The sequence below is a fragment of the Ursus americanus genome, chromosome 3 (genome assembly GCF_024610735.1).
Source record: "Ursus americanus isolate L20-20 chromosome 3, mUrsAme1.1.p, whole genome shotgun sequence".
Taxonomy (NCBI): Eukaryota; Metazoa; Chordata; class Mammalia; order Carnivora; family Ursidae; genus Ursus; species Ursus americanus.
In genome coordinates, this window is record NC_142129.1 from 13,041,847 (window position 1) to 13,067,615 (window position 25,769).

A 25,769-nucleotide genomic window follows, 5' to 3' on the forward strand; every position below is an offset into this window, starting at 1 on the left:
AGCAGCTTATAAGCCTGGGGGTCAAGCAGGATGGGGCAAAGGAAAGAGCCCCAATAGCAGTGTTGGGAATAGCCACATAACAGGAGTTGGGGACCTTTCCAAGGTGCCGCAAAGCTTCTGACCTGGTTCCTCGGACGTACAGGGGCGGTATCTAGAATTCTCCCACATTCGTTTATTAAACACCTACTATATCGTGGACTGTGAGAGTTGTCTTTTTATCATTTCTAGTCTACACAGCACAGCTTCCTCTCTTTGTTAAAATATGACCACCGCTCTTTCACCAGGAAGCCATTCTGAGATCCCAGTGACTCCTTCAGACATAAGCACCTGACTCAAGCCAAGTCTCATGTGTTGTGACTCCTGCACCTCCTGAGGCTGTGATCACATGTGTGTGCATATATGCGCAGCATGGAACACACGTGATATAATCCAGAGTCATCTCCAGTTAAATAATTTGCTAGAGGTCCCAAAGCATAGGCGACAGAGCAAATATCTGATTTTGCCATAAAACCTCCGACTATTTGATTGCAGAAACATCTGAGAACTATCCATTATACTTGCTCCCACTACCCCCATTAAAAAAAAATCCCCCAGAAAAAGTCACCACTGGTCCACCCCACTTCTGCCCACCTGCCTTGGGCTATTTCATGCTTTATGGAGCAAAAAGGTGGGTGGTCCGTGGTGAGCTCTGAGCTTCCCATATGGTGGGCATACATGTACAGGTGAGGAGTTCTAGAAAGGCAAGGAACCAAGAGCACAGTCTCACATCCTTCTCAGTGTGAATCTTTGGAGCTTCCTATCCATCTGGGTCTTGGTTCAGAGCTGAGAGTTGGTGGGATCCAACTGGCTTCTTAACTAAATGGAGAGTGGCATCTACAGCTGTGCAGAAAGGAACATTCTCAAGCTGTGAACAGTGAGCTTCCAAGAGTAAAGCCACTTAGCGCATGCCATCTTCCTGCCGCTGCTTCTCTTTTCTCTCCTTTCCTTTCTAGGCCAACCCTTCCTGGTGGATGACAATGGTCCGCAGAGCAAACGTGGAGAATCTCTAGGGCGGAGGTCAATCTTATCCTGGGTTTCATGCTCGGGACAATGCTGGAAGTAATTCAAAACCTCCTGCAAACCATCTCTGACACGACAGCTTCCTGGTTGCTCTGGTCATTGATCTTCCTAAATAGTACGCAAGCCACATCACCTGCCAGGGCCAGCAGCAAGCCCGGCACAAGTACAGCAATCATTATGTACCAATCCTGTCTTGGTGGGCCAAGGCCCTCCTGGCCCAGAGGTAAGTAAGGCAGCCTACACGCACTTCCTGGTAGGAGAACTACAGCCAATGGGGATGCACATAGTAGAAGGAGAACTCTGCCAAGAATCAGAAAATCTGAGTTCTGGTCCCATCCCTGCCCATGAAGCAGGCAGATCACTGCATCCCTCTGCCATGATCCCTCCACCGTACTATACGGAGGGAAGGACCAGATCTCTATGGTCCTTCCAGTTAAGTGATGCCCTGACTCTCCGCATTGGGACAAGACGGTTCCGTTCTCTCTGAACTGCTCTAGGACGGGCTGCCAGTCATTCTGTCAAACATGAGCCACCTGAGAGAAGATAGTGCTTCTCATCCCCTGACATGCACAGAAGGGCTGCTGGAGGAGACCCTTAGATGCCATTACTCGACATCAGTGTGCATATGAGGCTTTGCTCGAAATTGCCTTGATTTTAAATGGGGAAGGATGGGGGCCCAGCTGTTTAAGTGTCTGGAAGAAATTGGCTCCTGAAAGAAATCTCTCAGGCTTCTACCCTATCTGATCGGAGCCAATGCCGTGTTAATTAGGAGAGGAAGAGGCTTGGGGTGGTAGCCAGATCAGGCGAGCCTGCCACCTGGTTTGGTTTATGTCTCCATATGCCTGGGACATTTGTTAGCTTGGTCTGACCTTTCCCTGAGATGATGTCACCTCACCGCTGGGTCACTGAACACATATATGGTTTTATACGGATCCAACACTGATATGTAATATTTACAACATGGCAGGCATCGTTGCGAGGGCTTTACACATGTTAGCTCTTTTAATCCTCCAAGCAATCTTATGAGGTTTGGCTGAGGAACTTGAGGCACAGAGAGGTGAAGGAGACTGCCCAAGGTCACACAGCTAGCGAGTAGGAGAGCCAGGACTGAAATCCATGCGTTGGCCGCTTGTTACGTTGCCTCTCATTCCTCCCACATGTGGACTGTCTCTGGAGCTGGACTGGAGGCATTATAAGCAGAGAAGCCCTCTTCTCCCCCCTACACAGTGGTGCTTCGGGAAGACCTATCGACTAGATGATGAGATGGGGAGAAGAGCCTCTGTTGTGACCAAAGGCAGCCCTGAGGAGGTTCTGGGAAGCACTCAGACTCATGGCTCCGGTAATGAAACTCTCACTGCTGAATTGTTCAGAGAACTTGGAAGACCTTTCATAACCTGTACACAGCTTTGCTCCGTGGTTGTGCCATGAAGAGGGGTGAGCCCTGTGGAGGAACAGGAGTTTCCCAGCAGGTGGAGGGTGGGGAGGTCGAGAAAGGAAACGAATCAAGATCACAGCATTAACTTTCTTTCACTAAGGCTCTTTGTAGCTTCCCAGCTGGCCAGAAGCTGAACCCAGGGGACGGAGGAAGCTGGTAGTCAGAAGAGGAACCCCCAGGAGCTCAGTGTGGACCCCAATCCATGGAAGGTGTCCTCCCCTCCCACCGGCTCCTCCTGGCTCATCAATGGGTCTCAACCTGGGCACCTCTTTTCACTCCTCTTTTCTCTTGGAGATTTGGGGGATGATAATTACTCATCTTGGCTTTCTGAACTCATACTCTAGTGAGAAAAGAGTCACAGAAAGGAGGCCGGTGGGGCAAAAATATGTCAGCTTTATTAATGATAAGGCTGGCATGGCAACTGTGGCTTGACCCCTGGCCACATTCAAGGGCACCCATACTTTTCCCCCAGGCTGACATTTTAGGATGATTTGCCTAAGGGAACATTCAGGTTTGCAAAGCAGATACACTCATCCTGAAGTGTTGACTCACACTGCTGAGCCCAGAAAAGAAGGGCAAATAGGCCTCCTGATGCCAGCCTGACCCTGGGGCCTCGACCTGGGAATGCTGCCCGCGTAGAGAAGCAAGGAGGGGTAGGGGACTCAGATGGTGCTAGGCCCTATGAGCTCAGCCTCTTGGCCAACCTCACCAGAGAAGTTAGTCCCCTCTTCTCCCTTGGGAAATAGAGTCTTGAAAGGTGGCGTGTCCTCCTGGAGAGAGAGGTTTCCTACTTTATGGGCCCTGATGGGAATGCTGAGATCAAGAGAGAACCGTCCAACTTCCCCTTGGCCATACTAACTCAGGCACCATAAAAAGCTAGACTCAGAGGCTTCTGGGAATTGTGATGGCAATGGAACTTGTCCGAAAATGTTAAGAGTTGAGCCAGAGGGGGTACTTTCATTAAATAAATTGTAGCCTGAAAGTGTGGTGAAATCTTTAAGTTCCTAGGTTTTGGTAGGGGGAGTAGTGGGAAGGACACAGCTATTGGCATTCCTTCGTACCCAGGGCCAAAATTAGGGGGTCAAATATCATACTAGATTTACATTTTACCTTCACATAAAGCTGCTTAAGCTTTTTTTTTTTTAATATATAAAAAGGACTTTTTTTTTTGCTTCATTCATGACAGAGTTTAGTTACACAGAGAAATATAAAAACGGAAATGTATTAATGACACGTGGAATCCTAAACAAGGACGAATAAAGAAAGACTTGACATACTGCTTCTAGAAAGTGGCCAACTCTTGGTCTCGGTGCAGGTTCAGTTATCAATGGTGTAAAAGCCCCCTGAGGGCAACAGTAAGGGCGAGTTGACTTGACTCTTCCTTCAGCCTCAATCTCTAGCCCCCTTGGGGCTGTTCTGGGGTCCCCGGCACAGAAAGCTCCTCTTTCTCTGGGCACGCACAGCCCCTCTGTTAGGGCACCCACCACGCTGCCCCCACCACTGCCTGGGTGGCCCTTAAGTACAGGGACCATCCGTGCTCTTATCTGTGTGTCCTGGGCGCTAGCACAATGCCCAGCATGCAGTAGGCACTCAATCAACGCTTAGTCAGTTGCACTTAGTTTGTAAAGCAGTTCTTAGGAAGTGCTATAGAGCGGTCTTCAAATATTTGAAAGACTGTTGGAGGAAGATGGTCCTGACTTTAATCTATTTACTTTAGCAGAAAGGACCCAAATCCAATAAGTCAAAGTTACTAGAAACCATATTAAGGTTTAAAATAAAGAGGGGCAAATGACCACTGGAGGAGCCAGCAAGGAACAGGCCCCCTGCCACCATGGAGGGTTGACCCAGAGGGGACATAAGACATTTTCTCGATTTCTGCTCCCGGAGATATTTACAATGAGGTAAGTGCCATCAAAATGGGACAAAGTGATGTCTGAGTTCAGAGGCAGAGTCTGGTTCTAGTTAAGCTGATTCAAAGGGTTTCTAGAAGATGCTGAGTGAGCACTGAGCCTTGAGGAAGCAGAGGACTTCGTCAGGCCAAGCAGGGTGGCATGGAGGCAGGCAATGGCGGGTGGTGCGGAGGGAGCACAGGACGTGTGGCTGCAGGTAAGTCTGGAGGCAAGACTGTGGCCAACGTTAAACTCCAGGTGGCAACACTGACCTTTACTTGATAAGCAACATGGAGCCCCAGAATGCTTTCATCAGAGAAAGGACATGGCAAGAGGTGTATTTTAGAAAGACGGAATGGTGTAAAGGTTGAATTAAGTGGAGAGTTGGGAAATGTATCCTCTGCTAGATAATTTTCCTATATATGATTCTATTTCATTAACACTGTGGCATCCCCTCAGTTTTACAGATGAGAAAATGGAGGCTCAGAGTCTGGGGACACAGATGTCCACCCAGGGCTAAACGACTGGCAACGCCAGCATCGTACTAAGGGCCCCAGTGGTGCTCAGGGAATGGACATGAGCGAGACGGCCACAAAGAATATGGCAAAGGAAATATTGGCAGGTGCTGACAGTCAACGCTAAGGTATGGGTGACACTGGAAAAGTGAGCAATGACTCAGAGGTGACTGGCAGACTCCTTTGCAGAGGAAGGCAAGAAAAGCAGCTCATTTCATAGGGAGAAGGGAAAGGACAGAAGCTGACATTTGTCAGGCACCCACAGTAAGCCAGTACGCCATAAACATAAAGCACATGCATACCATATACAGAGAAGGCACGAGTCTAGCTCAAGGCTAGTCTGAGGTTCCAGAAGGGTGGAGACGTCCAGAGAACAGTTAAAAACATGAGGCTGGAGCTCAGCAAAGGCCATTCCATACCGGTTCCAGACTCATCCGTGCAGAGGTCACTGTCACTGCGACAGCAGATATTGGTGACAAGGAGACATGTTTGTAGGGAAAAAGAAAATAGCATTGAAGTCCACACTTACAGGTAAAGTAAAGAGCAAAGAAAACAGAAAAGGCACAGAAGAAAGGAAAAGTCATGAGTGTACTGTCATGGAAGACAAGAGATGAGAGTCTGAGAAACAGAGACAGGTAAATCCATGTGAGGTCAGAAAAAGGAGGTTCAAGGACAGGTGACAGGCAGAACAGCCAGGAGGAAGCAGGTCTCCTAGAAAGGAGCTTCTGAGACATGGTGGCAACAGAAACCAGACTTCAAGAGATGAGGGGGTTGGTGGCGGAGCTACAGAAGTAATAAGATTATTCTTTTTGCTCCATGAGCCCCAAGCTTTGTCTTCTGTCTAGAGCATACGAAAAGATAAGGCTCTTGGCCAAAGACGCTCGTTTTCCTATTTCTCTGAGAAACCTCCCTTCCACACAGTCAGCCTCATCTTCTCTGCGCCCCCAAGAACGATAGTCTTCACCCACCATGATGGATCATGGTGGCCTGAGATTCATAAACATGTCGACGACTTAATTTTTATTTGAGAGCTAGCCCTGCATGCTAAGTACAAACCTGGGCTTCAGAGTCCAATAGATTTGAGTTGGAATCCTTTGGTCTGGGAACCATGTGACCTTAAACTCCTGAAGCAAGCGCTAGGAACCACAAAGAAGGTAAGAGCCAGTGATCAACTGAGCACGTGATAAACACGTAGGAAAGGCTCATTACACGCCGGACAATGCTCAGCACGGCCCACTTCTCAGTGATTTCTTAGCACAATCCTAGAAGGCAGCTACTATCTTACAGGTGGTGAACCCGCGGCTGGGTTCACCACATCTGGACTTAATGCTATTGTTAACACTCCGGTAGTAGAAGTGACTTCCTTCTTGGCCTCTCTACCCCTCTGCCTCCTGCCCTGCCCCCAAATGAACACCTGCCTGCCTCTTACCCATAGGGGTGAGGAGGATCGGACCATTCTGGTTCGGGTGTCAATGTAGGCTTGCGAGTAAGCCTGCCTGCCTGGCTGGTTAATGCCTCAGGCTGCTTCTCGGCCCCAGGTGCACTGGCCCAGAAGCCTTCCCAGGAACAAAGAAGAAAGAGTGGGTATTAACCTGAAGACCTTGTTTCAGGCTCCACCATTTACGTAACTGCTTGTTTTGTGGCTCTCTGGGCCTAGTTTGTGTTCTACAAAATTAGGGCTGATGGGAAGATGAAAGCATCAATGTTTGAACATCTACCACCCATATGGCACAGATGCTCCAAAATGGGAGCTCTTCTCTCCCGCCCTGCCTCTTCCACCCGCCTCCCATGGGGGTTTGAAGGTCCATGGAGGCCTTTCCTCCCCCCCTCCACCTTTGGAGCTCTGTGAACTGCCCGCGTCACCCAAATCATAACTGATCCCCTTTCCGCCCCTTTTGCCTGGCCAACACCTTCTCCCTGGATGGGTGAAGCTGTCCTTGTCCTCTTCACTGCTGAAAATTCAGACCCAGAATTCTTTTGTATCGTGGGCCTCTTTCACAGCCACATTGGGTATCCTTGATCTTCCTGTGGCTTCTATAGACAGGGAGAGTGTTTTTTTCCAAAGCCCAAATCAAGACACGTGGTATGAGACACAATCCGGTTAACAGGAAAGTATATTTGAAATCAGAAGACGTCCAGAATGTCAGGGACGTAGAAGAGCTTCACACAGGCCCCCGTTCTCCAATTATTTTATACTTGGGGATAAAATGCACACCGTCACTCACCAAAGCAGAATTCCTTTACCTCTCTGCGTCCATCTTTATAAACCTTCTCCAGAGTAATGCTTTAGGGCCTTCCTGGAATCACTCTCCCACGATTACCCCCTAGGGCTTCGAGGCCATCACCAGCCCCCCATTCAGCTCTCCCCATGCCAAGCTCCTCCCCACCCCCAACCATAGGGGGCATCACCGCAGTGAGGCGCAGGTGTGCTGCCCCAGGCTTAAAGGTGTGCCTGCCTGTACGCTGTGGGGCTGCCTGGCCCTGCCCCCCAGCTCAAGGACCCAGGCCAGTTCAAGCCAGCTTGAACCCAGAGGGAGGAGGGGCCCTAACTCCTGTGTTCACAATAAAGCATCTCAGCCATCCAAGTAGTGAGGGTGACAAGATGCTTCGTGGGCAGAGCTCCCCTCCTCCCTTCCTCGGGTTTGGCTATTTCTGATGCCGATTCTCACCTGTCCTTAACCCCCCAGGGCAGGAAAGAGGAGATTCCTCCTCATTTATACCTGCTCCTCCATTTTGTTTCCCCAGGAGCCACTTTTATGCCCACTAGTAGGGGTCTCTCTGTTTTATTTCAGGAATGAGCATTTTTCTTTGATTTATGACTCATTTCAGAGCCAGAGGCTTGCCTGACAAGTTCCCTTTCTCTGAAGCTTGCACACCTCTGCAAGAACATCCTAGAAGAGCCATAGGGACGGAAGCTTTTGAAGCTGCTTTAGAAATCACCTAAGTTTCCATGGCAATCAAGCTCTATGAAGTCACCACCACATTCTGGGTCTTTCTGTTTCCACTGAAAAGGCTGTTGGAGAAATCTGTTCTTTCTCAACAACCCTTCCCCACCCCCCCAATAATGGAGATGGTCTTCCAGCTACCCCGCCCTCTCTCATCTCCTGCCTGTCCTTCCCCCATCCCGCTCTTGGCAATAATCCACAGTCTGCAAGCAAGGACCCCAATTCAGTGCAGTGATGTTATTTCCACCCCAGGAAAGACAGGTTCTTGTTACCATGACAGGAGGACACTGTAGCGTGCACAGTCCTGGCCTGACTCTGGTCTATAGTCCCTGGATAATTCAGAATATGTCTGTGTTGGTGGAGGCAGGCTGGCCAGGAGGGTACCAGGCTGTGGAGAAATCACTCATCTTGAGCAAGATCCCAAGTCATCCACCACACACTTAGCTGAGACACTGAACCAAAACCTTGCCTTACCGTCTAGAGTAACCTCACTTTGCTATTCCCTTGTCTCCTCTGCACTTCCACGTCCGTCCTGCCCACATAACTGCTTTTCATTGTTCATTACGGCAACAACAGATCCATCAGCTTCCACTGAAAACATCGACAGTGTGCGTGCGAAGATTTTCCCGATCCTGAGGTTTCCATCAATCCTAGACATGATCAGTATTCTCAACCAATCTCAACAAACACCTGCATTGAAATACAGGCCTTAAAGCAAACCTCTAACTCTCCATCAATCCTGACCTTATCCTCCTGCTCTGGGACCCTGCCCGTTTTGCAAGGTGCTGTTCGCCCTGAGTGCAGTCAACAACAAACTCAGCTTCGTCTTGTTCTCATGTCATGTGCGCAATGCGGGGGGAGCCAGCTTTTGATCCAAGGAAAGGGGAAAATGCATGTCTATGTGATTATTTGGTCATCAGGGACCAGGGGTGATTTTAAGCACACCAGACTTGTCCTAAGTTAGGGAAAAGAGGAACTAGGACCAGAAAGAGCAAAGACCTGATTTCTCAGGGAAAGGCTGCCATGCCCTGGGGTCAGGGAATGTGAGCATGGGACAGCGATGGAGGCGGAGCTGGCTTCATGGGCACGTGTGCTTGCTTTCAGGCTCTGCTGTCACTGTCTTGAAATTCTTCATGTTTAAAGAATGGGTTCCAGGTTCTCATCTTGCAAATTCTGCAGCTGGTCCTGGTTGGAGGGGTGGGATGCCCCCAGGTGTGCAGCAATGCAACATCTTCAGGGGCACGTGACAGTCCCCCTGCCTGACCTGGCCACCCTGGGGTCTAGGTACCATGCCCCCATTCACAGGAACTGTCACGGGAAGTGGAAGAAGCTCTAGCTTTCGGCACCCCAGAGGGAAGCCAGATCACTGATAAATGCCACATAATATCAAGGGATTGCCCAGGCAGGAACCCCAGGGCAATCTGTGAGATAGACAGAAGGCAGGCCAGAATGAGGGATGATGCCCCCTCAATCAATCAAATCCATATCATGGCCTCCGAGGCCCTACATCTCTCTTTTGGGAAATATCTCCAACTTACTCTGTTCCTGTCACAACTGTCCTCTTGCTCAACTTCCTCAGACCCAACAGGCTCACGCCCGTCCCAAGTCCCTCACACCTGCTATTGCTTTTGCAAGGACCGATCCTGCCAAGTGTTCCCAGGAAGACTTCCATTCAATGGAAAACTTCCCCTGAAGGCTTCCATTCAAGCCTCTGTTCAACTGTTACCACCGGAGAGGCCTTCTGCCCACCCACTGCCCCCCATCTACGGCGATGCCCCATCACTCTCTACCTCCCTTCCAGCTTGCTTTTTCCCCACAGTTCCCCGTCACCACCTGGAAGTGTATTCTGTACTTATGGTGCTTGCTTATCTGTCTCCCCAACAGGAGTGTAAGCTGCATGAGGATGTTGCCCTATCCCCCACGCTAGCCCAAGTGCCTCAACGGCATCTGGCACATGATAAGCGATGAGTATTTACTGACTGAATGAATAAGTGACTAGCCAGAGAGACATTATCTGTTCAAGCAATTTCATCTTTATCATCCCACGGCAGGGTCTTTGCACGGTGTTGCTAGTGATGGTACGGGGCTGCGGAGCACGGAGTGTCATGGAAGGTGGTTGCTTTCACAGAGAAGTAGCTAAAATAACACCTAAAACTCTCGAGAGCAAGTCCTAAGCCCTTCACATGAGCTAACTCTATAACTCTCACAACTATGCTTCCGGCGGGTACTATCATTAGTCCTCCTTGCAGATGAGAAAATGGAAGGAGGGCATGCAAGGTAGTTAAGTAACTTTCTTAAGTCACCTGGCTCCTTTGGTGCTGGACTAGTTCTTCGTGATAAAACCTACTTCCCACTTTTAGCTGGAGGATTCTAGCTCCTGAACAAGGACTTCAACCCCCAGTTAGGTGGCAGGGACTGGAGGGCAGCTCGCGGGCATGTGTGAGCAAGGGACATCCAAGAGGCGAGGGCTGGTTCTTCCCAGGAGCTCTCCTGGATACTTTCACCATCCAGCCTCCTTTCCACCTCCTTCTAGACTCTGCTTTCTGTCTTAGCATTTCCTTCGGGGAATTTAATGACAAAGCGCCCCCCTGTCCTGGGGAATATGGAGCACTGTGGCTTCGCTGAGTGTTATAAGCATTCGGACACGGCCCTCACTGACAAGATCTGGGTGTCCAGGACCGACGCTGCTTACTATTCTCCTCTAAAGTGCAAATCTAGAATGCAGGCAGGTCCCAAAGGGTGCCAAAGGTGCAACTCCTTTCGATGTGTTCCAGCTCTTCAGGTGAAAATGAAGCCCTCCCGTTGCCTGGGTTGCTGGAGTGATTGATCCTGGTCCCTCGTTCCACATTAGGTAAGGGTGTGTGCTGCTTCTTAATCCTCCTGGCAATGTGTCTCCTCTCCCAAATGTCTTTGTTTTGAATGTAATTTTCAAATGCTAATAAATACTCGAATAAGCACCTTCTGAAAGGCAAGACAGATATATTCCAGGGTATGAAGTACTTCGTGAATCTCTGCTCAGGATTTTGCAAGAAAGTCTGGAGGACAAAAAGCCAGGAGGAGAGTTGTGATGTTCTGGGAAAATCTCCCATGAACCTATAAAAGCAGTTTAACAGTAAGTAGATGGGTTTTGTGCCCTTGTTTGGTCATGGTAGGTTATAGAAACTTCTCTGCCTCCTAGAATGGACTTCACTTGGGGCATTCATGTAACAGTAACAGCCACCATTTATCGAGGGTTTTATAAGCTTTGCACTGTGGTAAGTCACTGAGTTACTGGATTTATCCTCTCCTCCAGCTCAGAATATCTAATTTACATGGGCTCCCTCTTCTTACCCATGAGTCATGAAGCAACGACCCACCATCGTGAAGCTGAAAGCACGGTGCCTCCGGGACTGACAGAAATGCAGACGCAGCCATGTTTCTAAGTAGCGGGCAGCTAGGAGCGACAGTGGGGAGAGGCTGACAGCAACCCTAGATCTTATCCTACTTTGTGGGCAGCCCTAAAATCACCTCACTGCCTCACGGAAGAGTCCTCCAGGCCAAACCCCTTATTGCCTCAGACTTTCCATTTTAGGCTTGTACATTCTCAGAATTGCTGGGCCTTTATCAAGGTTTCTGTCTATCAGAAGAGGGGTATCTGGGGGTTCACAGCACAGCCGAACTGCTCTCCAGTGAGCCCAGTGGAGGGGGAGACATCTGGCATCACTGGTGTGCAGATCATTGCAATCACTCAAGTTTGATAGCTCGAGCTCCTTTAGGACATTCTCTTCGCTCCCCCTGACTGACTGGGAAGGGAGAAAAGGCCACACTGGTCACAGGTGGTAGGAAAAGGACCTTTAATGATTTCCTTTTCCCATTACCACCTGTGCCCTCAATTCTGGCCACGATCTCCTCCGTATGCCCCTTTGAGCTTTGAGAAGGGAGGAACAGAAAGGAAATGGAGTGAGATTCTGGGACCGCACCTGCTCAGAAGCAGGCTGGAGGCATGCCAGTGCGGGAAGATGTACATGTGGCCCGGAGAGCTGAAAGCCCAGGCAGCAGGAGGAGCTGCTGTTACAGGCCGGCGCTGGCTGCAGGGCTGCCACTCACTAGCTGGGGGGCCTGCGACAACTGACACCACCACTCTGATCTGGAGACACAGGGACATCACACCGGATGGTCTCTAAGGTCCCTTCTACTTCCAACAGTCTCGAGCCCCCATTAAAGAGAGAGGTCTTCATGAATTCATGTATAATTCACACCCCCTACTTCCAAAGGGAATTTGAGACATTTTCTAAGAAGTACACAGACCCTAGGACTGTTCAAATGAAGAGAGAAAGATGATAAGGAATCCCACATAAGGGGAGAAGATCAGGCCAGGAACAGAAGATAAGGCAGGGTACTTTCTTAAAGGACAGCTGTTCCATTGAGACAAAGCAAAATACTTTCTCTGCACTACCCATAATTCGCTTTTGCAATGCATGCATTCAACAGATATTTGAGAGTGCCGACACTATTCCCCACCTGGGGGATACCTTGGAGAACAAGGTAGACAAGGTTCTGAAGCTCATGGAGCTTTACATCTAAGTGGGGGGAGAGAGGCAATGAATGTTAACAACACTGCAGACACCTAGCACCCAGAGTTTGGTGTCTACACACCCTTCTCCAATAAACACCAGGTTCTTTGGAGAAATGGCAGGAAATATACAAGAGAAGCCTGGAGCCCCTTGTGGTGCCAAAACCAAACACAAAACAAAAAACAACAACAACCACCAAAACCCAAACCCCGCATTGATAAGAATATGTCAAAGGGGCCCATGGCCAAAGTCGGAACTGGAGCAATAAAACAAATCTAGTATTGGATTATAACCCCAAGTAAAAAATAAATATCCATGAGTCCATACTGATACAAATAAATGACTGAATAAATTAATAAATGGGGCAGAGAGACAAATCTCCCTCGTAGAAAAATTCCAAATAACTTCTGCAGATCCTCTATCCTAAAGGAGAGGGAGCCTAAGTCCCCACTCCTCAGGTGTGCGCTGTGCCTGGTGCCGTCCTTCCACAGAGAACAGTATGGAAATAGGGAAAACCGAGTAACTCGGCATCAGAGAAGCCCGCACACACTTCGGCAGCCAGGTGATCGGGGACAACTTCCTCAATCACGCGGACAGGATGTACCCTTAACACGGTGGGATGAAATGACACTTCACCCGTGCAACTTCCCTTCCAACCTGCTACCCAGCGTCATCGTGAGGAAAAAATCAGGCAAGTTCCAGCAGAGGGCATCCAGCCGTGCTCCCCAAAACCACGGAGGTCATTAAACAAGGGCGGTCTGAGAAGCGGCCGCAGCCGTGAGGAGCCTAAGACGACGTGACAACTAGATGCACTACGCGATCCTGGATGGGAGCGCGACAGGAAAAGACAAACAAACAACGGCTATCAGGTAAAAACTAAGAGAAACCGAACAAACTATGGACATTTGTTAATAAGAATCTGTCAATATTCGCTCATTAATTGTCACAGACTCTGCTAATGGAAGACGTTGAGGATACGGGAGCCTGTGTGCAGGGGGCGAGGGTCACATGGGAACTCGCTGTACTACTTGCTCCATTTTTCTATAAATCTAAAATTATAAATCTAAAAAACAGATTTAAAAAAAAAAGGAAAGCTGAAGGTCAGAGATGGAAGAAGTCAGGGACTCTCTTCTGCAAGCTTCCCTGAGCGCGGCAGCAGGGAATGGAATCCCGCCCACAACACTGTGACCCCGGAAGAAGATCCTGGGCTCAGAGGGGACCCCGGCCCCGGCTGACACCTCAATGACCGTTTTGTGAGACCCTGAGCAGAAATCCCAGTTAAGCTGTGCCTGGAATTCTGATCCGTGGAATAATGTGAGATAATAAATGTTTGCTTTAAGCTGCTAAGAAAAAAAACCCCACCTAAACCAAAACACGACACACATTTCAGAAAGTGGTGAGTGTGCCGTAGGAGGCTGAATTGATTAAAATGTAGAGAGTAGCAGGGGCTTCATGAATTTGGGTGGTCCGGAAGCTCTCTCTTGGGGTGACTTCTGAGTTGGAGTCTGGGTCTGAGGGAGCAGCCAGGAGGCCTGGGTGGCGAGGGCATTATGGGCAAAAGCATCGGTCTGCTCCAGGGCCTCGGGATGACGCTCCGTGTGCTCCAGGCGGGAAAGGCGGCCGGTGTGGTTGGAGTGATGTCAGAGTCGGGGAGAGAAGAAGATTAAGGGGGTTGGGGGGTAATATGAGCCAGATTACACAGGGCTCCCATTAGGACAGAAGGTTTGGGTACCCCTAGGACTCACATGTTGCCATTCTAACCCCCAAGGTGATGGAATTAGGAGGAGATAATCATCTTGAGAGGTGATTAGGTCATGGGGGTGGTGCCCTCGTGACTGGGATCAGCGGCCTCATAATAGAAGCTACACAGAGCCCCCTGTGGGAGCCCACCACATGAGGACACAGCATGAGGACGCCTGTCTGTGAACCAGAAAGCGGCTCCCATGTACTGGGAGTACATGTGCCCGTGTACTGAGCTTGGCCTTCCCAACCTCCAGAACAGGAAGAAATACATTTCTGTTGTTTATAAGCCGTCCGATCTCTGGTATTCTGTAATAGCAGCCCAAAGTGGCTAAGACAGCTTCTAAAAAAGACGGTAAAGAATTTGGATTTTATTTTTATTTTGACCAGAAGCCTCTGGAGCGCTGGTAGCAGATGAGTGACCTATCTGACTTCTGATTTTTAAAAAATTATGTTAACCCTGAGAAGGACTGATTGCTGGGTGCCAGAGAGGAGTCAGTTTGGGCGTCTAGACAGGAGGCTCCAGGGTCAGCGGAGACAAGAGCTCACGGAGGCTCAGACCCGGGTGGTGGCAGAGATGACGGGTGTCATCCAGGAGCGCATGGGAGGGGGTGCGCTGGGGGTGGGGTGTGGGTTGGACGTTCACACTCATCTTGCGGGTCTGTGTCCTGCGGGGGCTCTGAGGTTCCCCAGCGGGAGAATTACGAGGTACCTGCAGCAGTCCCACGCTCCCCCACCGCGCTGCCTTTCCCCGTGTCATCCTGATCCTGCGCTTCTGAATGCCACCGATGAGTCATCAAGACACTCGTCTCTGGCAGTTGCTTTCACCCGCTTGGTGCCGCGCCAGTCTGGGCTGGCTCCGCTCCTGGAGGCCCCGCCGAAGGAGAAACTGGCTCCCACCCACCACCCCCGGCCTCCTGGCCCAACAGAGCTGCCCTGCGTAATTAACTGCGTCTTCCGTGCGGAGCGTTAATTAAACAATTTGTTGCCAGTTACTTCACAGGGTACAGGGTACCCTCGGTGAGACCTGGGCACTAGTTAAATCTGGAACAAGTGGTGCACGGTGCGGGCCGTCCTCCTCCTTCATGTTGGAACAGAGAAGAGGTTGTTAATAGAATTCTGCTGGTTTGTTTTTGTGTTTGTGGTTTGGCCCTGGTAGTTTCAACCAATGTCAAGTGAAATTCCATCCTTGGACTCCGGACTCCAAATTTCCCTTTTTTTCACACTTGCAGACCCTTCTTCTTCCATCTGCTCAGCACACCCCTGTCTGGCCAGCCCCGGCCCCCCGCTGCAGTGGGTCCCCACCAGCTGTTTGCATAGCTCGGTCTAATCCTTTGGGCCCCAGTCTGCTCGGTTACAGATGCCCGGAATGCCAATCTGGGCAAAAGCTAGGGCTCTGAGGCCTGTTCTGTCCTACTTTGCCATAAATACCTGTAGTCTGAGTGACTGATCGTTTTGCCCTACGCATGAGATGGCTGTCACTGGTAGCGGACTCTCCAAGCATTGGGAAGGCCAACCCTAGAAGGTTAACTCCCAGACGACAAGGAGTGGTCAGGTTCTGGGAGGGTTCCGTGTTGACACATGGGGTTCTGTAGGTCAAAGCATCCTTTCAAGGTTGACCCTTGGGCCTCTCAGTAGCTCCCTCCGCTGAACGGGGATGGGGGGGGTGGGGAAGGACAGCTTCTGCTCCTGAGTCGGCTCCCTCTCCAGCTAATTAAGCCAAATTCTTGGGGTCAGCGGATGGGAGCTGCTCTGGGCACCTGGACGCCCATGGCCGTGTCTGGCCTCGTTGGAAAGGATGCGACCTGGAGGAGGAAGGGAGTGTTCTCCCACCCTCTGGAGCGTCAGCTTCCCCAAAAGACCCCTGTTCGAGGGATCAGCGCTTCGTGGCTTTGTCCCTGTTCCCCTCCTGTTGGAGCCTGGCCTGATGGTCTCATGAGGTGTGTGGACACCCCTTGTCTCCCTAGCCTCTATTGGGAGGAGATATAAAGCTCCAGAGTGGATGGAATGGGTTAACTCCAACCAGGACACTGTCCCCAATCAGCAAGAAACAGCTCTTAGAACAGCAACTTCTCCAAAGCTCCTCTTGATGCTAACATTTTATCATGAGCTATGATTTTGTCATAAAAAAAATACAGTGCATGCCCTATAAAGCAGATTTCGCTGAGCCCCTCAGTAACCAGGGCTCGGAGAGGTCTGCACGGTAATAACCGAAGCCCTGTTATGCCACTTGCCTATCTCTTGCTTTGAGAAATAATCATAAGAGGTGGGGGAGTGGAAAGCAAGCAAATGACGAGAGGTCTTGGCCAACCGGTTCACCCCTAGAAGCATAACATTTTACCACTGGAGAGAACTTTAAAGTTCAGCTGTTCCACAGGCTCTTACCCCTGCTTGCACATGGGATCACCCCCAGAAGTCCTGCTGGGATTGCTCTGGGGTGAGGGCCTAGCACCAGTATTTTTAAGAGCTCTGCTGGTGACTGGTGTATGCAGTGACTGAGAAGCGTGACGGAGGCCAATGGTGAGCCACGCACCCACTCATGCACCCTGCAGGGCAGGGCCCCTGATCCCTAATTAATCAAAGCTTTCAGACCTTCAGCCCCAGAGCCCCAGGCATGCTGGCTGCGCGCAGGGCCCCAGGCCCCCACACCTCCTTTGGAGAGAGTTCCCATGCATGGGCCCAGGTGAGCAGGAAGGGCCCCTGACCCCACCCTGGTCGCAGCTGTGGGCCCAGCCATTGTCACTCACTTCTGGCCCGCTTACTGCCTGACCAATGGTGTGAGATCTGGCCAGAGAGGATCAATGGGCCAATCACATTCTTCCTCGGTCTCTCTGGAAGCTGACTTGAGCCACCCAGAAGGAAGCTGTCAGGGCTGAAAGGTCCTGGAGACTTAGCACCTGGGCCGGCTGTGAACCTTGCTTGGGGCCTGGAGAGAGGGGCACGCGTGCAGGGAGCTGCAAGCACCTCAAGAGGGTGGGGATCAAAGAGTGTCAGCTCCCAGAGCTCAAGGATTCCTGCTCTGCCCGAGGCCTGTTTGCTGAGCTTTTCTCCGATTCCTGGGAGACCTTTCTAGAGCCTTAGAAAAGCCCGTTTACTGGAGCCTATCTCTGTATCACCAAAAGCATCTTAGAGAGAACGCTCACTACAAACAGAGCCACTCGGCTTTTATCTTTTTACATTTCAGGGCCTGTGGGAGACTTGGACTGGAAGGTGGAAACGTAAAGGTCTCCACCGCTGGCTAAAGCAGAGTGTGGAGGTCAGGGCCCGAGCCTTGCTTCACTGAGGACACAGGGCACGGACAAAGGACGGGGCAGGTCTTGTGGGCCTGTCTCTGAGGGAGACCAGAAGGAGGGGTGTAGGGATGGCTAGAGAGCCCCCTAGCTCCCCCGTGAGCACAGGTGCGGGACATCTGACTCTGGGGCAGAGGGTCTGGTCAGCCTGGAAAGCCCGGTCTCGTTTCTAGCATATCACGGCTGTGAGGCAAGGGCATGAGGGCGAACCGTCGGGCCCCAAGATGATCCTGCAATTCTCCTCCTCTCCCAGCTGACCGCTCACTAGCCCTCAGACGTCTCTCGCACACCCACAGGGACAGCAGCTGCCTTTCCTCAGGCTGGCCCACCCCCCCCGCCTCCCATCTCTGCCCGGAAACCCGGTGTCAGGCACTTCACAAAGGGGACCCGAGCTGGCCATAAGCAAGTGGCACCTAAAGTCTAACGGCCATCGTTTCCACATGGAGGACTCGCTTTCCTTTCTTCCCATAAATACGACGAATTCCCGCTGTCCCAGGCCAGCTCCCCCCACCCAGCTCCACGCGGTGCACCAATCCACTCCTCCTTGCGGAACAGATGGTGAAGGGGCAGACCCGATGGTGAGCTTCAGCTCTGGACGGAGACTGTGGGGAAGAGAGGCGCATGCAGAGTAGGGATCAACCTGACTTCCCGTGGGCTGGACCCTCTTCCTCCTAGCCATACAGTTCTCCATATCTACAATCCTTTATAGGGACATTGGAGCAGTTCAATGGCCGTGACATCGGCAGAGAGTAAGGGAGACAGATATGAGAGAAGGTCTAGCCCCGGCCTACCACCCTTAGAATGCCTTATTTGGAAATGGTAGCAGCACTGAGGACTCATAAATCAAGGGTGAGGACAGGCTTTTGAAAAGGAAACTGCCCGGAGAGCGCCGGCTCCCCACCCCGAAGTCCAGGATGTGCATAAAATGCCGGCGCATTTTCAGAGTTCGTGCTCTGTCTGGGTCGGACACATCTCCCCACTCTGTGGCCACACCATCCTTCCCACGCCAGGCAGTCAGACCCCCGAGAGGGAAGGAGCAGATCTTATCTGCCTGTGGAGCCCCAGAAGCTGCAAGGGTAGCAGACAGCTACGAGGAACTCAGAAAATGTTTGATGAATGAATGAATGAGTGTCCCCTAGCCATTCTCCCAGAATGTCAGTGGCCAGGACCTCTGCCCCCCAAGAGGCGCCCGAGCCTGCGGCCTTACCTCCCATGAGGAAGAGAAGCCCTGCCACATACTGCATAAGGCCTCGGTCCCAGCAGCAGCCCAGCACGCCGATGATCCAGCCGAAGAGGATGATGGCCACTGCCATGCCCATGAAGCCGGCTGTCATCCTGCGCAGGTCTGTGGGGAAGCAGGGGGACAACAGTTAGCTTCGGGACCTAGAACTCAGGGTCGAGGTGCATCCCGACCCTGGGCAGCAGGGGAAAGCAGGAAGGCAACCTACCCTTTTCGGACAGGTTTGCACCACTGAGCTCCCTTTGTGGAGGAGAGCACTCCGGATGGTAACTATGTAGGTGCCAAAAGCAGACCAGGACAGCTGGGTTCATAAGCATGGGGAGAGAGCGTCATCATCTGCTGTCATTCCTTCTACACCTCCTTGGTGCCAGGTGTAGCACCGTCCTTCCCAAGCATCTGGCCAACCGCCTGAGACAGGTACCACCTTTATTCCTACTTGAAAAATGGACTGAACTGCTGAACCCCATGCAGCTAACGAGCGGCAGAACAGGGCATCGAGCCCAGATCTGTGCGGCTCCTGGGCGCTCCCCGTAACATCAGTCACCTCTCAGGGAGAAACGGGCCTTCAGAGGAGGGAGGGGTCTTGGCGGGCTGGCTGCACCTGCCGGGACCTTCCTTCCTTCCCTCCAGGGTTGCCTGGGCTCCCCAGCAGGTCCCGTGCTGCTGGTGTCCTGTTCCTTCCCCTCTAAGCCAGCTCCCAGGGGCTCAGCTTTCCCTGCATGTGGGATTGCAGGGTGGGAAGCCACACTTCCTGCTCTCACACAGAGCCCCCTGGCAGCCTCTTCAGCCCCCAGAACCCAGGTCAGTCCAGTTTTCTGGGTCTGGCCTTTCCCCCGTTTCTTGCCTCTCTGACTCCGCCCTACAAAGCCGATGTGGGTAGAGGCAGGAGAAGGGCTGTCTGGAAAGGCAGTATTTTTAGCGGGAGAGGGCAAAGCTGCTCTCACATCTCAGCCACCCTCACTCAGCATCTTGCCCTTGGCTCTCTCCACCCCCCTCCAGTGAGCGCCCCCACCAGCCTCCCATGCCCTCCCTGACATCCAGCCTTCTTACCTCCTTCTGGGTAATACCCTGGCTGCTTGTCCTTGACTCCCTTCACCTTGCCCTGGCACCCACAGGCCTGCAGCTCCCTGTCCACCTCTGTGGTCCGTGTGGAACCCAACTACCAGCCCTAGTCCCAGCCCATAGAGCCAAATAGGAGCGAGCCACCTGCCCAGCCTCTGTGCCCAGGGGGTTGCTGGAGCAGCCTGGAGGACCCCAAGGGCATTCCCCTCTCTCAAAGGGAGGGGGGGGAGAATGAGGGTGGAGGGGAGGGCATCCGACAGCAAACTACATCCACACCCCAGGGAAGCACGGGTCAATCTCATTTCATCCCTCACAAATCCAGGGGAAGGTTTCTGCAGGGCGTCCCATCCCCTCTGTTCTTCTCCCACTCCAGTCACCCCCATCAGGAGCCATGGCAGATCCTGGCACAGTTAGGCTAGAGAAGGCTCAGCCTTTTCCCCTGACCTGACAGGGAGGATGAGACGCTGGCAGCACCTGCCCAGGAGAAGCTGGCTGGGGCGTGGGAAGGGAGGGGCAAAGGAGAACAGCCTGGACGGGAAACAGGACAGGACCCTGTGGCAAAGGCAGAAATCCATCCACGGATTTCCGCCACGGATTTCATCCATAGCATCCATCCAGGTTCCTGCTCCAGCTGTTCTCCTCGGTCCTCCCCTCCCCAACCCGGAATGCCTGCCCCAGCCAGGTAGAAGTGATACCCGTTCTAGTCACTTAATGGGAACTGCCAGGACTGCCTAATTATCGTGCCACATCACAGATGGTGCCAATCACCGATGTGTCCGAGGAAGCTTCCTGGGCCTGGGCCGGCTCCCGCTTTGGGGCTCAGGCGTCCACAGCCAGCGTGAAAGGAGGAGGTGCTGTCTTGCCAGGCGCACAGGCACTTCTTACCCTGTGCGCTAACTGGCGTGGCTGTCCTGCCCCCATTTCCCCACCTGGCTTCTGCTGCTGCCACCTGCTCAGCCCTTCTTCCTTCGCTGCCACCCACAGTCCTTCGAGTGAGCCAGGCCCGAGCTGGCGCCCTGGTGGAGAAGAAACCCCTCCTTGACGTGTGAGTCCATTTGGGCGGACCCCTGGAAATGCTTCGTCCACTCTCCACTGTCGTCAAGGGCAAGGAGACGACGGAAGTGGGGAAGGAGAGGTCAGGGTATTTTTGGAGTAAAGTAGGTTTATGTTCCCCTTAAGCAGATCAGGAAATTTCATTCTATGCCTCTGTGAGATCAGTGGTTCCCTTTTCAGTGCATGAGGGGCTTCTAAAATCCTGGACCCTTTGGCAGCACTGGAGATAGACAACACAATGAAGCCACAGAGGACCCTCGTCCCCCCTTTGCTGCACTTGGCCTTGCTCATGGGAAGGCCTTCCTGATCCTCAGGCTCTGCAGATCCCCTGGAGCAAAGGTACTGCCTGGGGGATTAAGTGGACAACGTGTCCCATAAGGTGTGTCCCCTTGGGCCCGGAATGGACAAACGGAGCTGGACAGGAAAAGGAAATGTAATCGGAGGAAGCGGGAAGGTCGTCATGGTTGCAAGAGGAAAGTCAAGTCCTTGACTTAGAGGAAATGGCAGAGGCAGGGGCATGAAAAAGATAATTTCTCTTGCAAAAGTTCTGAGAAGGGGAACCGTCACCTGTGCCCCCGGTCTGAGATGGGCTGTGAGCCTCAAGCACAGAGTAGGCGCACTTTGTCAGCAAAAGCTGAGGGCCGGGCTAAGCTGTTGATCTGGAAAGCTGGATGAAGACTGGAGGTCAGGCCTGAGTATTTTCACCAATCGGGAGGGTTTTTACCATCACCCTGTGAACCCGAGTTTGCAGAGCCGTGCATGTGCGGTTGGGTATTTGGTCCTCGGACTTACATAGTAATTCAAGGCAGCCGCAGCAAGAGCGTGCAAGGAATACAGGACAAGAAACAGTCCTATTTTCCAGACAAGGAAAGCAAGATCCAAAGAAGTTAAATAATTTCTCGACAAACCAGTGACATAAAGGAAGAGTGAGCTGTGTGGGAAAATAATATTAATAACGCAGTTAAAGACCTACTGGGTTGTCATGGCGATTGAACAAATCTATCAAGCCTCTCCGCCGCCCAAATTTACTGAGAACTACAGTTCCGTGATTTTTTTTTTTTTTCAAAGATAGGTATCCACAAGGATGGGCAAACAGGACAGGGAACACCGCAGGACTGGAAGCGACAAAGCTGGTGGATGGTGCCTTGGTGAGAGTCAAACTGGACGCGGCAGCGGCCAAGCTGCCAGCCAAACCACCGCGTCGCCCAGAGGCTCAGAACAGGCAGCCGCGGGTTCCTCTGGATCAGTGGAAGTTGTCCGTGATGGAATTAGATCCCTCGATCCCCTCGCCCACTCTACAACGCTGGGGGCTCCCCTCCCCAGGGGGGCAGAGTGGGGGTACCTAGCACTGGCGGGGAGAGGCTCATGCCACATAGGCGATTAAGTGACCTTCACACACGGAATGTTGAATGCTTGACCTTGGGTCCCTAGCCCCCTTCCACTCGGCCCCCCGACATGGACTGCCTGGCCTCTGCTGTCCAGCTTGGGGACTCAGAGAGGTCTTTCCAGGGATGACCAGCACGAGAGGAAAGACCTACGCCCCTGCAACCACTCTACAACAGAGCTTCCCATTGACAAGCCCACGGCTCACTGAGTGCTTCCAGGCAGCGCTCTGCCCCCGGCCCCCAACAAGCCAGTACCACCATGTACCTATAACCTGGGAGCTGAAGAACCTGAGGAAACAAAGCCGCAGAGAGAAGAGGCAATCATTCAAAATTATTATTAATATTCCCAGAGAGGCAAGACATGAAATGTATTTTGTCTCCATGAAATAAGAACGGGAGTCAACTGAAAACATCCAGAGAACAAACTGACCCCTTAAAATAGTGGAGTCAAAGTCACTGAAATTTATATTATAAAATCGATTCTAATTTTTGTATTAACAGCGTTATCATGTTCCTAAAAAAAGACTTAAGAAGACTTACAAAACACACATGGTGTAACAGGATAAAAATAATGAGAAAACGAAGGGAACAGAAAATAAAGGTAAGTAGAAGCTGGATGTCACATGCACGTGGGAGGTCCTTAGGAAGGAAATGATGCTGGCTGCTACTGAATTAAAAGGCAATACACATGGTTTCCACTGTCTTGAAATCTTTGTTATGTCTGGTTTTCACCTGAGTAAATCCCATTTGCACTGGAGTAAATCCCGTCTGCCACTCTGTCTGTGGAATGAGCCAGGTGCAGAGGGCCGCATTCCTGCCCATCCACATTGCCCGGTGTGCCTACTTCCTCTCCTCGGGAGTCAGAGGATACCTGTTTCACTCTCCGTGACTGCTCGCTGTGCCCACAGCAATGCTCTGCACCCAGGAACTTATGTAGCTTGAATCTCGTTCCCCATTACTTCCTGCCTTTTTAGAAAAGAAAGAAAACCTAACTCACATATCTGAAGCCTTGTTAAAATATTATGCAGGGTTGATCTAAGAATAATCCCTTAGAAAGAGCCCAGGAGGATGAGTTGGACTCTGGAGGCCAAAGCTGAGATAGGGAAAAATCTTCTCATGAATCCTATTGGGTTGGAGTCCATCATCTGTATTCCATGACCCGAACACAACATTCCAAGTTTTGAAACGAGAAAGGTGCATTCTCAACTTTTTAGAAAAAGAATGTAGTTCAGCACAGTGGAAATGGTGTGCAAAAGGGGGTGGATAATGAGGGAGGGTGGTGGAGGAAAGGCAAGGGGCACCATTAAATAGAACCAGAAAAAGCAGTTCTCCTCACAGAAAAATTTTGATTTTGAAGTTTACACTTCTATTAACATTTAAATTGAAAGGTATTGCTTACAACTCTACATGGGAAACCAGGATATCTGCATTTAAATAAATACCACTTAGAGAAGGAAAATATATATGGGCTCTGAATATCTTTCTATTTGCTCTTTAAAGACCTCGCACAGAAAAATGACGATGATTATAATTCTTTTTTCTCCTCAAAAACAAAAACAAAAACAAAAACCCAAGCCCCACAAAAAACGGTGAGGGTAAGTATCCTGAGATGGTACCCAGTGGAGATGAGGGGGAGGACGCTGTGTTAATAGCCCCAGAGCCAAGAGTATGGGGTGACCAGCAAGGCCATGGTCCTCGCCGGCCACACGGGCATGTCTGGGTTGGCCTTGCCTGCTGTAAGCTCTCACTCTGCATGATACGAGCTTATCACCCAGGCTCTGAGGGTAGAAGAGTACGGGCTGCCTCAGGAGCTGGACATTCATTCACAAATTCATCAGTCCCTTGGGGTTCAAGGTTACAGGAATTGGAAGGCAGAACGAGACGGCGAGGCCAGAACTCAAGTGCTTTTGCCACAAGGAATCAGTCTGGGATGTAAGGGAGAGTCAGAGAGAGATAGTCTGCAATGAACATACCAGCAGTGGGATTAACTCAGGACAAATGGATTCAAATGAGAAGGAATATTCCAGGACCCAATTACTGCACACTAACCATGTCTGAAGGAAGTGGGGGTCTGGTTCTGGGTAACCATACAGAGATCTGACAGTTGGGGATGAAAGCACAGACTCTTGGACCCAGGATGCCTGGTTCAAAATACGGCCCTGCTGCGTACTGGCTGTGTGAACTTGAGCAACTTAGCCCAGCTCTCTGGCTCTCGGTCTCCGCATTTTGAGTGGAGGTTATGATAATACTTGCTTCAAAGTGTTATTAAGAGGATTAAGTCAGTTAATATGTCTAAACTGCTTAGAACAGTCCCTAGCACAAAGCTAGAGCTATAGAAATATGAATAGAAACGTAAGTCACTTAGAGTCACTCTTTTTTATGTTCCCTGTCTCTTGCATTTGTCGTTCATAAGCATAAAAAGGGCTGAGGAGCAATTCAGGGTTAGCCCCTACTTAAAGATCGGGTACCCAGAGGGAAGAGCCTTCTAGAATCTGTTCTTATGCCTCTCAGGTACCTAGAGAAGCTGATGTGAAGGCTTTATCTTTCTATTTATTACCACTGAGATGAGTGTTTTTGCCTCCTCTCCTCTGAGGACCAAGCAGCTGGAGGCCGCAGTAGCTTACAGCAGAGGTGCTGGTGGCCACAGAGGCTGTCAGAACCCCGGGCTCTTGCAGTGAGCACTGCACTGACCAGAAGGAAGAGACATGGGCAGGACCACGACTCTGCCGCGAGGGCCCCCGTGATCATTCATTAAAACTGAAACAGAGAAGTAGCTAACGGGAGACTTTGCCTATAGCTTTCTTTCAGAATGAAGTTGGTTCAGTATAATGTGGTTATATTTAAAAAGCTATTTTTACAGGAAAACAAAAAGGTCTGCCCGGCTTGCTTGGATCCTTGAAAGTCCTTCAGAACTGCCCTCTGCCTACCCTTGTGCCTCCATCTTTCTCCAAGCCCCCCAGGCACCGGTCACAGTGGATGGAGATTCCTCCCTCTTCCCTTGAGGGTACTGTGCTCTCTGTCGACATGGCTGCCCACCTGCTCCACCGGCAAGCTTCTCATCATCCTTAGAGGTATTGCTTACAAGTCAACATCTGGGAGGCCTCCGGGGGCGTTAGCAGACACTGGTGTCCAGTGCCGGGCTCCTCCAGCACTTCTCACATCTCTTCGTATAATCACTCATGTATCCCTCCTTCCAGTAAATACAAGCTTGTTCAAGGCTGTGGTCATGTCTGGGTTTGTTTGTCTTTCCCATCCCTGGCACATTGCCTGACATAAGCAGGTGCTCAAAAACTGTTTGCTAAATGAGCTCACCATCCCACCCTGCCACAGTTGCTAAAACTGTGTGCAGCGTGGCATAAAGCAGGGTGAGGGGGGATGTACCAGCCTGTTTCAATGCCCTGCAGGGACTCAAATGTCACGGTGCCTTGAAGCCAATTTCTCTTCCTCCAATCTGATTGTATTTTTAAAACCCAATGGTACCTATCATTTAACAATTCAATATAGTTGTTTATTGTATACAAACAAAACATCAACATAGGTCCAGGTTCCAGATCACAAAGAGCCGTGTGGCGTGGGGGCTCCTTACCACAAAGTTTGATGACA

The 25,769-nt window shown here is 51.1% G+C and overlaps 1 protein-coding gene across 1 annotated transcript in view; it reads right to left on the reverse strand.

The window, feature by feature from the left end:
- The window catches only part of TMEM178B (transmembrane protein 178B), a 335,799-nt gene that overhangs the window by 20,718 nt on the left and 289,312 nt on the right, over positions 1-25,769 (reverse strand). The window contains exon 3 of the mRNA XM_045792495.2: positions 18,634-18,771. Within this exon, the coding sequence (XP_045648451.1) occupies positions 18,634-18,771 (138 nt within the window). The remainder of the gene's footprint in view (positions 1-18,633; positions 18,772-25,769) is intronic.